Source organism: Helianthus annuus, chromosome 17, assembly GCF_002127325.2.
Source record: "Helianthus annuus cultivar XRQ/B chromosome 17, HanXRQr2.0-SUNRISE, whole genome shotgun sequence".
NCBI lineage: Eukaryota > Viridiplantae > Streptophyta > Magnoliopsida > Asterales > Asteraceae > Helianthus > Helianthus annuus.
The window spans coordinates 185,764,226-185,778,095 of record NC_035449.2 but is presented as its reverse complement, the minus strand read 5'-3'; the positions used below and the strand labels follow the sequence as shown (position 1 = coordinate 185,778,095).

Below are 13,870 nucleotides of genomic sequence, written 5' to 3'. Positions count from 1 at the left end.
GGATAAATGCATCCCAGTTTTTCTAGTAAATTACGAACCATAGGGAGTTTAATTTTTATCAATAAGATATTTTTTGTTCTGTAACAAAGCGAATTTGCTTTTTTAAAACTAGATTCTACTTGTTTAGCCCGGTCGAATTAACTATTAGAGCTCGTCCTATAATTTTAGAACCGCGTAATATTATGTGGCACATAGCTTCAAATTTTAGTAGTTAAGTTAACCAACATTGTGAACGGATTTTAACTTTGAATTATCAAAGTGATATAAAAATTGTGGCTCTTTTAGTGGCAGCATGATTAATTATTTCCTAGCACTAACTATGTGAATAGTTACCACTATTAGCATCAACCGTTCTCTATTGATTTGAATATTTTAAAAGTAACAAGAGCCAACCACAAGTAATAACAATGATTTTAGTGAACTGAATATTAAATGGTACAAATGCAGTTAGAACTGCATAAATATGCAATTACAAGTTGAGTCAATTATCTCTAATCCTGCATCAAGTCCATCTAATATATAATCAGTTCGTTTTCTACTTAATTACCTTCTACTTTATTGGACACATGAATAAATACAACTAAAGGCAAGATGATTAATGAGATTTTCCCATCCTCAATGCTACATAAGCAAGAAACCTGTACCCCACCAACATTATACCCAAAGCGGCCACATCCCACCACAAGTGATCGACGCCGAGATACTTAATCGCTGGAAAATCTAAAACTCTACAGTGGATACCCGTCGGACAGTCGTAAACCTCAGTCTCCATGTATTGTACTTCCACTAAAAGCTTATAACAATAATGGCTAAATGAAATGTATTTCAACCAACTGATGAATGGTGGAATCTGTTGAATATAGTAACCACCAGCAAGTAAAAACACAAGCATGATCACTGATGATAAGGTGGATGCTTGCTTTAGGTCAATGAGTATGGCTCCCAGGGCTAGTCCAAGTCCTTGTGACACCAGCACGTTAAATAGAATGATTAGAACCGTTAGCACGAATGTGATGGGCGAAGGTCTGAGTCCGCCCATCCAGTATGTGATTGTTACAAAGATGGTTGGGAGAACTAGTTCCATTGGCAAGTCCCCTGCCATTCTAGCAAAGTAATAAGACGAGAGGCGGTACATTGCTGATGAGCGTTCTCTTATTAGCATTGGGCGGTCCTGAGGGAATGTGAATATGGCATTGGATAGAGGGTAAAAGCCCCAAAATATTGAGAAGAAGAAGAGCAGTCCCACCTGCATATCATGTAGTAACCAATAAGTAGTATGCAAAATGAGTAGAAACTGTTATCTACAACCATATTTTTGGTAATAGCACAATAACTATACTGGAATTGACAATTATTAAATAAAGGAGTCATAGTATACAAAAATAATTAAATGTCAGCCACTTTTGAACCATCACTAATTTGGGAGATGCTGAAAAGTAAACATTCTTTAATTGTGATGACTATTGTTGGCAAAATGTCTAAGTGTCACTATTATGCGACAGTCAGAGAGTGCCAAAGTGATTCCGTGGAGGCCCACTCCACAGAGCGCACGAGGGTCAAAGAGTAGCCGCCCCTTAGAGCATCCACAATAGGTAATTTTGGGTGTTTTTGAGCTCAAGTGGAGGAGAGAAGGGATGATGGACGTTCTTGTGATATACGCCCAAGAAATAGGTTATGTGAGAAGGGGAGGATAGAAAAGGCACTTTTTTTGAGTTATTTTTGGCTGTAGGAGGGACCAAGATCGGGCAGGGTGACATGGCAAGCGTTTTTAGCACTCCTTTCAATGGACGCCCTTACATACTTTCCGTTAACGTTGTTAACGCCTCTAAAGGAAAATTAGACCTATATGCACTTCCTGTATAGGAACTTTGATATAATTGCGGATCTATAATTATATATTCCAAATACTTGTAAACCCGAAAAGGAAACCAATAAGAAACACAATCTAGTGCGGTTGTGGACTAGGTTGATCATGTTGTTCATCATGTGTGGGTCTTTACTTTTCTTCATGTGTTACTTTTGTCTTGTCACAGTTGTTATGCATTTGTGAGATCATGTTTCCATACATGTTTCAGTGCTATTAACGAAAAACAATGAAGGACAATCCTGGTACCTGATCTTGCAAGTGTGATGTATCAGAATGCCACCATAAAAGACCTGATAAGATTGAGACAGACATCACTTGGAAAATTCGTAATCCCGAGTACGATTCGTGCCTCCTTTCTCTAAGACCTCTTTTGAACAACACTTTAAATTGTGTCCACCAACTTGTGGTCCACCTGTTGTCACAACCTGTACACCACATCTATTTTTTAGAACTTTGATTTAAGATATTTTACTCTAGACTAAAAACTTATCAGATCACAATCACGAATTCGTTGTTTTCACTTCCCACTATAAAAACAAGCATATGTTCCCGGTAAAATCCCACTCATAGAGTAGGGGGCATGGGTCACTTTTCGTTGTGATGTTGAATTAACTGACTATCGAAAATAAGATGTTTATTCGAACTTACAATTAGGAGACTGTGGTCCTCTAATAGCACGAGTTGCATCATTGATCTCTCTATTGATGTCCTCTTTAATGAGAGGGTAAAGGGTTTTCTTGTAAGATGATATCAGAAACTGCTTAACTGATTTGCCTTCTTCATGGCTGTCTTGTCTATAATCTTGGTGATCATCCGGGTTTGTACTAGGAACCACCCCTGTATATCGATAAAATGGTTATGTTGTGAAATACGTCTCTCAATCTATATATATTACAAATAAACATTTCTAGGAAGGATGGGATGAGGGTAAACATTTCCTATGTCCCATGGGATAGAAAGAACCAACAACCATACAAAAAGAACGAATAAATTTCGAACTTGTGATACTTGTATTATTAAAAACTAATTACATGTCCTGAAAACTTTTTAGCATTGTATTTCTACAGTTTATTGCATGATTTATTTACGTACCGTTGGCAAGATCAAGCAGAAAATCAGCAGGGTTCATCAAACTAAACCCTGGCACATACCCAATGGATGCAAGATACTCCATAACCTGACCCGAACAACCATAGTAAATTGGGCTGCCGTCAGATAAAACCAAAACCTTATCAAACATCCAATACAGCCTACTTGATGGCTGATGGATCGTGGTGACCACGCTCCTCCCTCCTCTAGCCAACCCATTCAACGTGGCCATTAACCGAAGAGCCGTGGTAGAGTCCAGCCCTGAAGTCGGCTCATCCAAAAGCAACAAACTCGGGTTCACCAACATTTCCTGTCCAATACTAACCCGTTTCCTCTCCCCACCCGAAACACCACGAATAAGTGGCCCTCCCACGATGCTGTCACGACATCTTGTTAACCCAAGTTCAAGTATGATGAGCTCAGCTTGTTCTACTTTCTCTTCATGGGTTAAACTCTTGGGCAGCCTCAACATTGCAGCATACGTTAAAGTTTCTAAAACCGTTAGGTGTGGGTATAACACATCATCTTGTGTCACAAAGCCGATTTTTCGTTTCACTGAGCTTGAGAAGGTCTGGCCGCTATATGTTATGCTGCCTGAAAGCTTTCCAGATAGTCTACCACCAAGGGCAGCTAATAAGGTGGTTTTTCCACTGCCTGATGGACCAAGCATGGCTAGTAACTCTCCTGGTCGGACTACACCACTGACTCCATTGAGAACAGTCCGGGTTCTTTTTGAGTCAGCTGAGGTGAATAAACAACGGTCTTTTCCAGATTGCAAGTTAATATTGTAAGCCAAATCTTCAAACTACAAATTAATAAACCAGAAAATTGTTAAAAACCAAAAAGCTTGGTTTTTTTTTTATAGTTTCACAAAAGTTGCTATATCTTTTTATATTTGTTATTATTATTATTAATTATTAAAGATATATTTGAAAATGATATCATTATTATATTCTAAATTTACTTCTATATGTATTGTTCTTTTTACTGCAAAAAGGAGCTATATAAATAAAAAGTTGATGCTTAAAAAAGGCTAACCAAACAACTAAAATATCATTTTTATAGTTTCACACAAATTACTATATTTTTGTATTTGTTACTTCTATGTATAGTTATCTAGTTGTAATTAGTAAATAGACACTTAGGTAGCGTTCGTTTCATGGAATGGAATGGAATGGAATTAGGAAGTTTTTCTTTGTAAAATTGATCTTGGTTGGGGGAGGGAGGAATTTGAAATCCCATGAATTTCTTTAATCTATGAAATTTGTGACTATTTCAACATTCCATTCCATTCCTTCATTAGAGTGAAGGATTTCTAAGGAATGTTGAAATAGTCACAAATTTCATAGATTAAAGAAATTCATGGGATTTCAAATTCCTCCCTCCCCCAACCAAGATTAATTTTACAAAGAAAAACTTCCTAATTCCATTCCATTCCATTCCATGAAACGAACGCTACCTTATTGTAAATAGATACGTAAGTGTACAAAAAATATCATTGATCAATATTGTTTCAGTTCTCTCTTATTATTATTATTCTATAAATTTCATCGAAATATTATTAGAGCTTAAAAACACCTGAAGTCATGATTTCTCGTTAAACATTAAGCTAATACTCGTTACGTAGATATGAAATTAATAATCTGGTACCTTGAGTGTAATAGGACGTAATGATTTGCGTAGAAAGGGCAACTGTGATGGTATCGACGGATTTTGATTTGAAACTCTCGATTCCAAGTTTGGGTTCATGTTATTTGTCAACCCTGGTGGCTCAGCATGAACTGTGGAATTCTCCATTCTTGTGTTAACATGAGGTCTAGTAGAAGTTGTGCTGCCTGTGACACTAGAAATACTTGGCTCAAACTCAATGATTGGCATGTTTACGGGTAAAAAGAAAAAAAAAAAGATAAATGGAAGTGGAAATGTGTAGAAATGCGATTAGAGCATGGGTATGAGAAAAAAAGGTATATAGGTTCACATGCAGAGAAAGAAGAAAAGAGGGAGCATTTAAAGGTAAAGAAGAATAGAGGCATCGGGGAAAAAGTAATGTGATGAGTCATTGAATAGCTACAGTTCCTCTAAATATCTAGGGGTGATGAACAATAACTGTTACTTCGACTAGATGAATAAATTTAAATTTTGTTGGTGCACTTGTGTCTGTACTTTGTCTGTATTCAGTCTGTATATAAACGATGTTCTAAGTCTGTAAGTTGACCAAGTCAACCATCCTCCGGTTTGACTTGGTCAAACAGTTAGAAAGTAGTTGTCTGTCTCGAAGGATAGCTCCTCGAAGGATACTGTTGATCCTTCGAGGTACTCGAAAGATATGCTTCGATTGTTAGACCTCGAAGGATCATCCTTCGAGGTCATTGCTGATCATTCGAACATCATGTTATCGATAGATGATCCTTCGGACCATCTATCGGATCCTTCGGACAAGACCTGCTGTGTATGGGTATAAATACCCATGCATTGTGTTGAGTTCTTAAGACAGACATTTAGACAGATTCACACACTGAAAGAGAGAGTCTTCTTAGAGAGCATTCTGTCCGAAACTCACACACACACTTTGAGAGTTTACATGTTAGATTTGTAAACATTGTGCTTGTAACCGAAACCTTCATTTGCATTAATACAAGTTGTGTTAATCGGTGAACCCGTGTGTGTTTGTGTTTATACTTGCTTAATCTCGGTTTGCTTGCTAGCTTGGATTCCGCACTCGCTATTGGGTTAGTATAACAAGGTTTGAGGTTCGTCATCCTCCGACAAAAAGGGACCTACAAGTGGTATCAGAGCTTGGCTCTTTACCTTGTTTAAAACCGGGTTATTCAAGTTCTTGGTGTGTGTTTGAACACTTGGTTTAACACCCGTTTTTGTTGGTTTTTCTACACTTTTAAACTGGAAAACGTGTTTTAAACTTACCGGGAGTGTTCATAAGTGGGTTGGGTAACTTGAAAACTTGTTTAAGTGTTTTGGTGTTTTTCCGGCGAATATTCCGGTTAAACTTCCGGTGACTGGTTCTAGGATAAGGTTATCCTTTTTGGGCAATCTTTTCAAAGTTGGTGGGAAAGTTGTCAGCCTGCCATACTCTTTGCCGAAAGTTGACTTACCAACCCATCACCTTTTCACCAACCTATCACATCAACGTCAGTTGTGTCAGAATCTCTCGAAAGATATCTTTCGACATCGAAAGACCATCTTTCGATCAAGGAAGGCTCGAAAGATCATCATCCTTCAACCCGTCCTTCGAAGTCTGAAACATATTTTTCGATAAAGGAATCTATTCGAAAGATAAGTGTCCGAAAGATAGGGATTTATCTCGAAAGATAAGGATCTTTCAAGTGTGAATCTTTCGAGATTTTGAATCTTTCGAAGCCAGTGCTCGAAAGTCAACAGTGATCCTTCGAACACTGTTGATCATTCGAACAAGTGTGATCTTTCGAAAGTCGGCTATACGAAAGATAAGGATATTTAATTCGAAAGATAAGGATCTTTCAAAAGGGAATCCTTCGAGTTCTTGAATCTTTCGAAACCATTGTTCGAGATACAACAGTGACCTTTCTAGTACTGTTGATCCTTCGAACAATAGTCGATCTTTCGTTTGTGGTCAGTTTATTGTTGACAAGTTTCTGTGATTTCAGATTTTTCGACAAAGATCCTTCGGCTGTGTGATCTTTCGGATTACTCACTTGGCATTTATTTTGCTTATCAATCATGAATCCGAGTTGGTGGAATCCTGCTCCAGATAATGGTGAATATACAAGATCAAATGTCACTCCCTCATGGTGGGGTACACCGGCTCCAGACGATGGAAAATACACGAATACAAGGTCATCTCCTTTATGGGCTGAGTCGCCAGTATCAACTTCTTCTCAGGGAAATCAATGGGCTTTGGTATCGAATCAAACTCCGAGCATTCAAAGTATTCTACTAAGCGAAAGTGAAACAGGAAGTCTGAATCGACCTCCAAAGTTGATGCATTTGAATGAATATCCAGGATGGGTTGAGAGATTTAAAACATATGTTCTTGGTCAAAATACCGAACTGTGGATACGTTTCACCACAGATTTCGATCAAGCCATAGAGGTTGCTGCTTCAGATTCTGCTACGTTTGCTGATCTTCCAGAAGATAAAAAGAAAACCTATGATCTGGAAAAGAAGGCATACGCCATTCTCACTCAGGCGTTGAGCAAGGATATCTACCATCAGTTTGTCAGCTTCAAGACAACAAAGAAGTTGTGGGACGGATTGAAAAACAGAGGAGTGGGAAATGCAGCAACACGTCAAATGCGTCATGATCTTCTCAAGAAAGAATTTGAAGGTTTCACTTGTATGGATAAGGAGTCCTTGGGAGATATGACAAGCCGATTTTATCATCTGCTTACGGAATTGGATAATTATAGTGTAGTGACAACTCAAGCTGAAGTTGTGAAGAAGTTTGCTGATGCTTTGCCTCCTCAATGGAGTAGTTTCTTGGAAATCCTGAAGTACAACGGAGTGTTGAGAACCACTAATATCAACGAATTCGTGCAACTTTTGGAAAACAAGGATCAGGAGGAAACATTGAAGGCAAAGAGAGTTCCATTGCCACAGAATCCAGAAATGTACTGTGGAACTTCCAATTCTTCGTCTGCAAGAACCGGTCCACATGCTCCACTTCAAACAGCATTTGTCACAAGCACAGATTGTTTTGGCAACCCAATACAAGTTCCTGTTAAGCCACCTCCCACCACAGATATGTACGGAAATCCAATACAACCACCTCCTCCTCCGCCTCCTGCTCAACAACAGCGTGCATGTTATGGAGGAACATCATCTGCTGGTCAACAATCGAAGACAGGTACCGTACAGCTTGACACGTCAAGTTTCTCTAAAATCAGTGTAGAAGTAGCTAAGGAACACATGGAGCTGCTTAACACTGTAGTGAGCGCGTACTGTGGATTGATAGAAGGTCAGATTGGCAACATTAATCTGACACAAGAAGATTACAGGCAGATTGATAAAGAGGAAATGGACTTGATGGACATCAAGTGGGCCTTTGCTAGTGCTGTGAGAAGAGCAAAGGATTGGATGGAAAGTACTGGCAGAACCAGCTTGGAAAGTAAGAGAGACACCAAGTATGGGTTCGATAAACAAGCTGTTAAGTGCTTCAACTGTGGTGAACGGGGTCACTTTAAACGGGAATGCACAAAGCCAGCACAGCACGGGAATCAAAACCCCTTCAGAAACCAAGGCAACCGGCAGAACAGAAACAATGATCGTACCATGGTACCCGTCAACAACCAAACCAACCGGGCACTTGCGGTTCAGGTAGATGAAGGTTGTGACTGGTCAATCCAGTTGGGTGGTGATGCTCCTGATGGAACAGCATGTTTTGCTCAGATTGTGAAGGAGTTAGTTCACACCAGTGGTAGAGAATCTTCTGCCAGTGGTGGTGAATCGTCTGAAGATGAAGACTCCTCTGGATACAGTAGAAGTGTTGATGAAGAATCATCCAATTCTGGTGATGATCATGTGGGTGAGACATCAAATGCAGCAATCGATGCAGGCATTGATGAACTTTTATGGGAAGCTGCAGCAGAAACTCAAAGAAGATCTATTCTGGTGGATCAAGCTGCTTATACTTCGTCTTCTCTCCATTCAGCCTTTATGGCTAATGTCGACGGTTCATCAAGTCAGGTATGTGTCGATGAACCCACTGCTGTTAATTGTGATGAATGTACTAGGTTGCATGCTAGATGTGCTGAAATGGAGAAAAGTATGTCTGAGTTGCAAGGCAAACATGATGCTTTACAAGCTAGTTTGTTTGACTTGCAAGACAAACATACTACTGTGAATGAGAATCTGAGTGACTTGCAAAGTAAGCATGACGCTTTGCAAGAAAAGTATGATGTGACTTTCCTCCACAATCAGAAATTGACTGTGGACCTTTCCAAATGCACAGAAGCCAACATGTTTTATGAAAACCATGAAAAAGAATTTAAGTCAGTAATTGAAACATTAAAGAAAGATAAAACTGAACTGACTAAAATGGTTTCAAGAAAACAAACTGATATTAATTTGTATATATCTCGCCTTGAGATTATGCAAAAAGAGATGGCTTGTGTGAAAACCGAAAGTGATGCGATCCAACTCAAGCTAGACAGTTATTTGAGCTCTAGCTATGTGTTAGATCACATCATTGATGTTCAGAAGGAAAAGAGAGATGTCACATGCATAGGCTACAAGAAATGTCCACCACCAGTGAGACATAATTATGATGCCATGCCTGATGAAGAGGACAGGGTATTCTTTGAACCGTCTGTGCCTCTAGATGTTAAGGAGTTTGCTGCAGGACTCGGATACCAAAAGGAAGTATCCTCAGATTCAGATGTGTCAGCAGATACTTTTGTGAGTGCTGAACAGAATCAAGATCCTCCAGTTGTGATTGAGGATGCTGATTCGTCTGATGATGAATCTGATGATGCTGTTCCAGCAAAGTCTGATGCGGTAGTCAAAAATGAGGACATACCTCTTGAGAATCACATTCTATGTGATCCCCCTGTACAACCCGCTAAGACTGTTGCAACTGAGTCCTCAACTGCAGAAGAGCCGGAGAGTGTGAATTTGCTGTACACTCTAGTTGGTGATGATAAAATTTACTCAGACAAAGATTTTCCCATTAAGAATGTTAATCAATCCTTAATCTGCAAAGTCTTTGAAAATTCGACAAGTAAGTTTTTGGGAAAGACAGGACCACGTGTTACAGTTACACAGTGTCCTCCTATTCCAAAGGCTGAAATTCGAAAACAATTTGGCAACAAGAAATTACCAACAGTGCCAAAACAGCAAAATCACACCAAGTCCAAAGGAAAATCACCGGCTCAAGTCCAAAAGAAGCCGAACCAAAAGAAGAAGAAAAATGTTAACTTTGTGAAATCGACGGGAACAGACAAAATTGAAAAGTTTGAAAATCAATCTAACTTAGATTTTGTCAAGAAAACTATTGTCGAGAAAAGAAATGAACCAAGCAGTTCAAAGCCTAGTACCTCGGGTTCACAAAGTTCAACATCTTCGGCTAAGCGATCACATGATACTTCGGGGTTTGTAGAACGAAGATCATGTTTTGAGTGTGGAACCATTGGGCATATTATTAGAAACTGCCCATATCTTCATAAACAGAAAGGAAAGGTTGATGATCCCCGTGGCAAAACTGACCATAAGCCAACTGTTCCCACAAAACAAGATCCCCGACTTGTAAAAGAAAGGGAAAAGAAACAGAAAAGGCAACAGGTCAAGAAAATTGAAAAAGCAATTAAAATCGATGTGGTTCAAAAACAATCTGTTGCTGTAAAACCAGACAATTCTACAACTTCAAACAATCAAGAAGTTAAAGTTTTAAAGAAAGACACTGGTAAAACAAAACAGACATGGAAACCTAAATCGGTTACTAAATCAGGGGGACCATCACAATTCACCAACCATCAAAGACAAGAAGTTATTGTCAATGATGAAAATGGAAGACCCAAGACCACAATGGCTTGGGTCCCCATCTCCAACTAATTCATTTGAGTTCATGTGCAGGGTGCTTCAGGAGGAACTATCAGTAGTCATTGGATTGTTGATAGTGGGGCATCCAGGCACATGACAGGCGACATGAAGCTTCTCTACGACGTTAAATCTATTAGAGGAGGTTATGTTGCTTTTGCTGGAGATAAAGGTGGATATATAACGGGTGAAGGAATGATATCTAACGGGATTGTCAGCTTTGACAAGATCAATTTTGTGCAACAACTTGATCACAATCTTCTCAGTGTTTCTCAAATCTGTGACAAGCAATTTTCAGTACACTTTGATGCTAATGGATGTTATGTGCTGAAACCCGGCTTCAAAATTCCAAAAGAATGGATTCTCTTGTCGGCTCCAAGGATAAATGATTTGTACGTCCTTGACATGAGCCAAGCTATTACTACGTCTGCACAAGCAACTTGTTTCGTTTCCAAAGCCACAGAAAAAGACACTATCTCTTGGCACAGACGAATGGGTCACATTCACTTACGCAAAATGAATCATTTGGTTTCAAATGAATTGGTGAATGGTGTTCCCCTCAAAAATTTCCATCTTCAAGACGTCTGTGTTTCGTGCCAGAAGGGAAAGCAAACAAAGAAGAAGCACCCTACAAAGAAGATCAACACGGTGGCAGTTCCTCTTGAACGCTTGCACATGGATTTGTTCGGTCCTGTCAAGCACAAGAGTATTCGGGGTGATCAATACTGCCTCGTGGTTACTGATGATTATTCAAGATTTTCATGGGTTGCGTTCATGGCACACAAGAGTGAAACCTTTGGTATTATCAAAAACTTGATCATTCAGATTGAGAATTTGTATAAGTTGAAGGTTAGGCGGATACGTAGCGACAATGGTACTGAATTTAAAAATCATTCCATGACGGAGTTCTGCACTTCAAAGGGTATTCTTCATGAGTTTAGTGCAGCTTATACTCCTCAACAGAATGGTGTCGCTGAACGTAAGAACCGCACATTGATCGAGACTGCTAGGACAATGTTGGTAGAGTCGCAGCTACCCATTCCATTCTGGACTGAAGCTGTGGCATCTGCATGTTATACATTGAACAGAGTCCTTACAGTCAAAAGGCACAACAAGACCTGCTTTGAGCTTCTTCAAAAACGGAAACCAGATTTGTCTTATCTAGAACCGTTTGGAGCTCCATGCACAATCATCGATCCTAATGGAAAGTTTGGGGCAAGAGCAATTGATGGATACTTTCTTGGGTATGCCACCCCTAACTTACGAGTCTGGAATCTAGAGACTAAAAGGGTCGAGGAATGGTCTGAGGTCAGAGTACAAAGGCACACTTTGCCAGTCAAAAATCCGGGTCAACCTTGGATGTTTGAGTATGATGACTTCTTCAATTCGATCAATGTTGAAACCGTTGAAGAAAATGCTGCGGCTAGGATGTTTTTCGAGAGTGACAATGCAACAGTTTCACCGGTGGTTCGTCCGATTCTTGTTAATCAAGAACCATCTTCTTCGGTGAACAATAATACTCTCAACAATGAGGATTTTCATGATGCAAATGAATTGAACGAATCTTCAGAGGATGATGAATTTCTAGATGCAGATCAGGAAGCTCCTACAACAGCAGTTCATGGTACTTCAGAGGGTACTCCTCCAGTGGATGCCCATAGAACAGCTGAGGCTACTGCATCATCCTCTTCGTCAATTCCGGGCCTTGAATTGGTTGTTGATCTTAATCTCAACAACCTGGGTATAAATGTTCCAGTTCCAGATAATCCAGAGACAAGGATTCATAATACCCATCCTCAACAAAACATCATTGGAAGTGTGCAAAGTGGCGTTCAAACAAGAAACATGTTGCGAAACAACAACAATGCAGGCTTGTATGCAGCTATTCGAGAATCTGGGCAACAAAACGACTGGTCCTTCGCGTGTTATGTCTCACAGGAAGAACCAAGAACGTGGAAAGAAGCCTTGAAGGATAATGCTTGGGTTGAAGCAATGCAGGAAGAACTGCAACAATTCCAGAAGCTGGGTGTCTGGAAACTCGTAGAGAAACCTGCTGGATACAAGAAGATTGGTACCCGTTGGGTCTTCAAATGCAAAAAGGATGACCGCGGAGTTGTTATCCGAAACAAGGCTCGTTTAGTCGTTCAAGGTTTTCGTCAGATTGAAGGGATCGACTACAACGAAGTCTATGCACCAGTTGCACGTCTCGAAGCAATTCGAATCTTTCTAGCCTATGCGTCCTTCAAAGGATTCAAGGTTTATCAGATGGACGTGAAAAGTGCATTTTTACATGGTGTGGTTGAAGAAGAGGTGTACGTCGAACAGCCTCCAGGTTTTGAAGATCCTATCCATCCCGATCGGGTTTGGTTGCTCAACAAAGCTCTTTATGGTCTTCATCAAGCACCGCGAGCTTGGTATGCAACCTTATCACACTATCTGCTGGAGAATGGTTTTCGTAGAGGTCTTATCGACTGTACTCTTTTCATCAAAGAACAAGATGGAGATCTTCTTCTAGTACAGGTATACGTTGATGATATTATTTTGGTTCTACTAATGATGTCTTGTGTAGGGAATTCGAGCGCATTATGCAGGATAAATTCGAGATGAGTGCTATGGGGGAAATGACCTTCTTCTTGGGCCTACAAGTACAACAAACAGAGTCTGGGATATTCATCCATCAGACTAAATATGTTGGTGACATCTTGAGCCGGTTCCAGATGTCAGATGCAACGCCCATTGGTACTCCATTGCCAACTAATCACGGAATTACTCCTGACTTGAAGGGAGAAGCTGTTAGCCCTTCAAACTATCGCGCAATGATTGGATCTCTTATGTACCTCACAGCATCAAGGCCAGACATAATGTACCCAACGTGTCTGCTTGCTAGATATCAAGTTAACCCGAAGGCCTCACATCTTGCTGCCGTAAAAAGGATTTTTCGTTATTTGAAGGCGTACCCTGACACCGGTCTGTGGTACCCTAGGGATAATAACTTTGAATTGGTAGCTTTCAGTGATTCTGATTTTGGCGGATGCAAAATCGACGGTAAATCCACAACGGCTGGATGTCAGTTCTTAGGAAATCGCCTAGTCACATGGCAGTGCAAGAAGCAGACGTGTGTCGCTACATCAACATGCGAAGCTGAATACATTGCTGCCTCAAGTTGTTGCTCCCAAGTTCTTTGGATCCAACAACAAATGCGGGACTACGGTTTTGAATTCCTAACTACACCTATTTACGTTGATAATTCTGCTGCTTTAGATATCACTAGAAATCCTGTGCAGCACTCAAAGACCAAACACATCGAAATCAAATATCACTTCATACGTGATTGCTTTGAGAAAAGGCTAATCGATGTTGTTAAGGTCCACACCGATGACCAACGTG

At 40.0% G+C, this 13,870-nt stretch overlaps 1 protein-coding gene across 1 annotated transcript; it reads right to left on the bottom strand.

The window, feature by feature from the left end:
- Window positions 1-422: 422 nt before the first annotated feature.
- LOC110921786 (ABC transporter G family member 21) lies at window positions 423-4,944 on the bottom strand. The gene is made up of 5 exons (XM_022166135.2): window positions 4,607-4,944; window positions 2,960-3,761; window positions 2,516-2,704; window positions 2,114-2,292; window positions 423-1,246 (listed from the first exon to the last, which is right to left on the bottom strand). The coding sequence occupies exons 1-5, from the start codon at window positions 4,832-4,834 to the stop codon at window positions 596-598; spliced, it is 2,049 nt and encodes a 682-aa protein (XP_022021827.1). The 5' UTR covers window positions 4,835-4,944; the 3' UTR covers window positions 423-595.
- Window positions 4,945-13,870: the final 8,926 nt, after the last annotated feature.

Bases quoted from the DNA above. Each gene is read 5' to 3' on its own strand.
- LOC110921786 (XM_022166135.2), bottom strand. From the start codon at position 4,834: ATGCCAATCATTGAGTTTGAGCCAAGTATTTCTAGTGTCACAGGCAGC. The intron at 2,705-2,959 runs GTACGTAAATAA...ATCGATATACAG, and splicing joins TCTGCTTGATCTTGCCAACG to GGGTGGTTCCTAGTACAAAC. The intron at 1,247-2,113 runs GTACCAGGATTG...CATGATATGCAG, and splicing joins CATCACACTTGCAAGATCAG to GTGGGACTGCTCTTCTTCTT.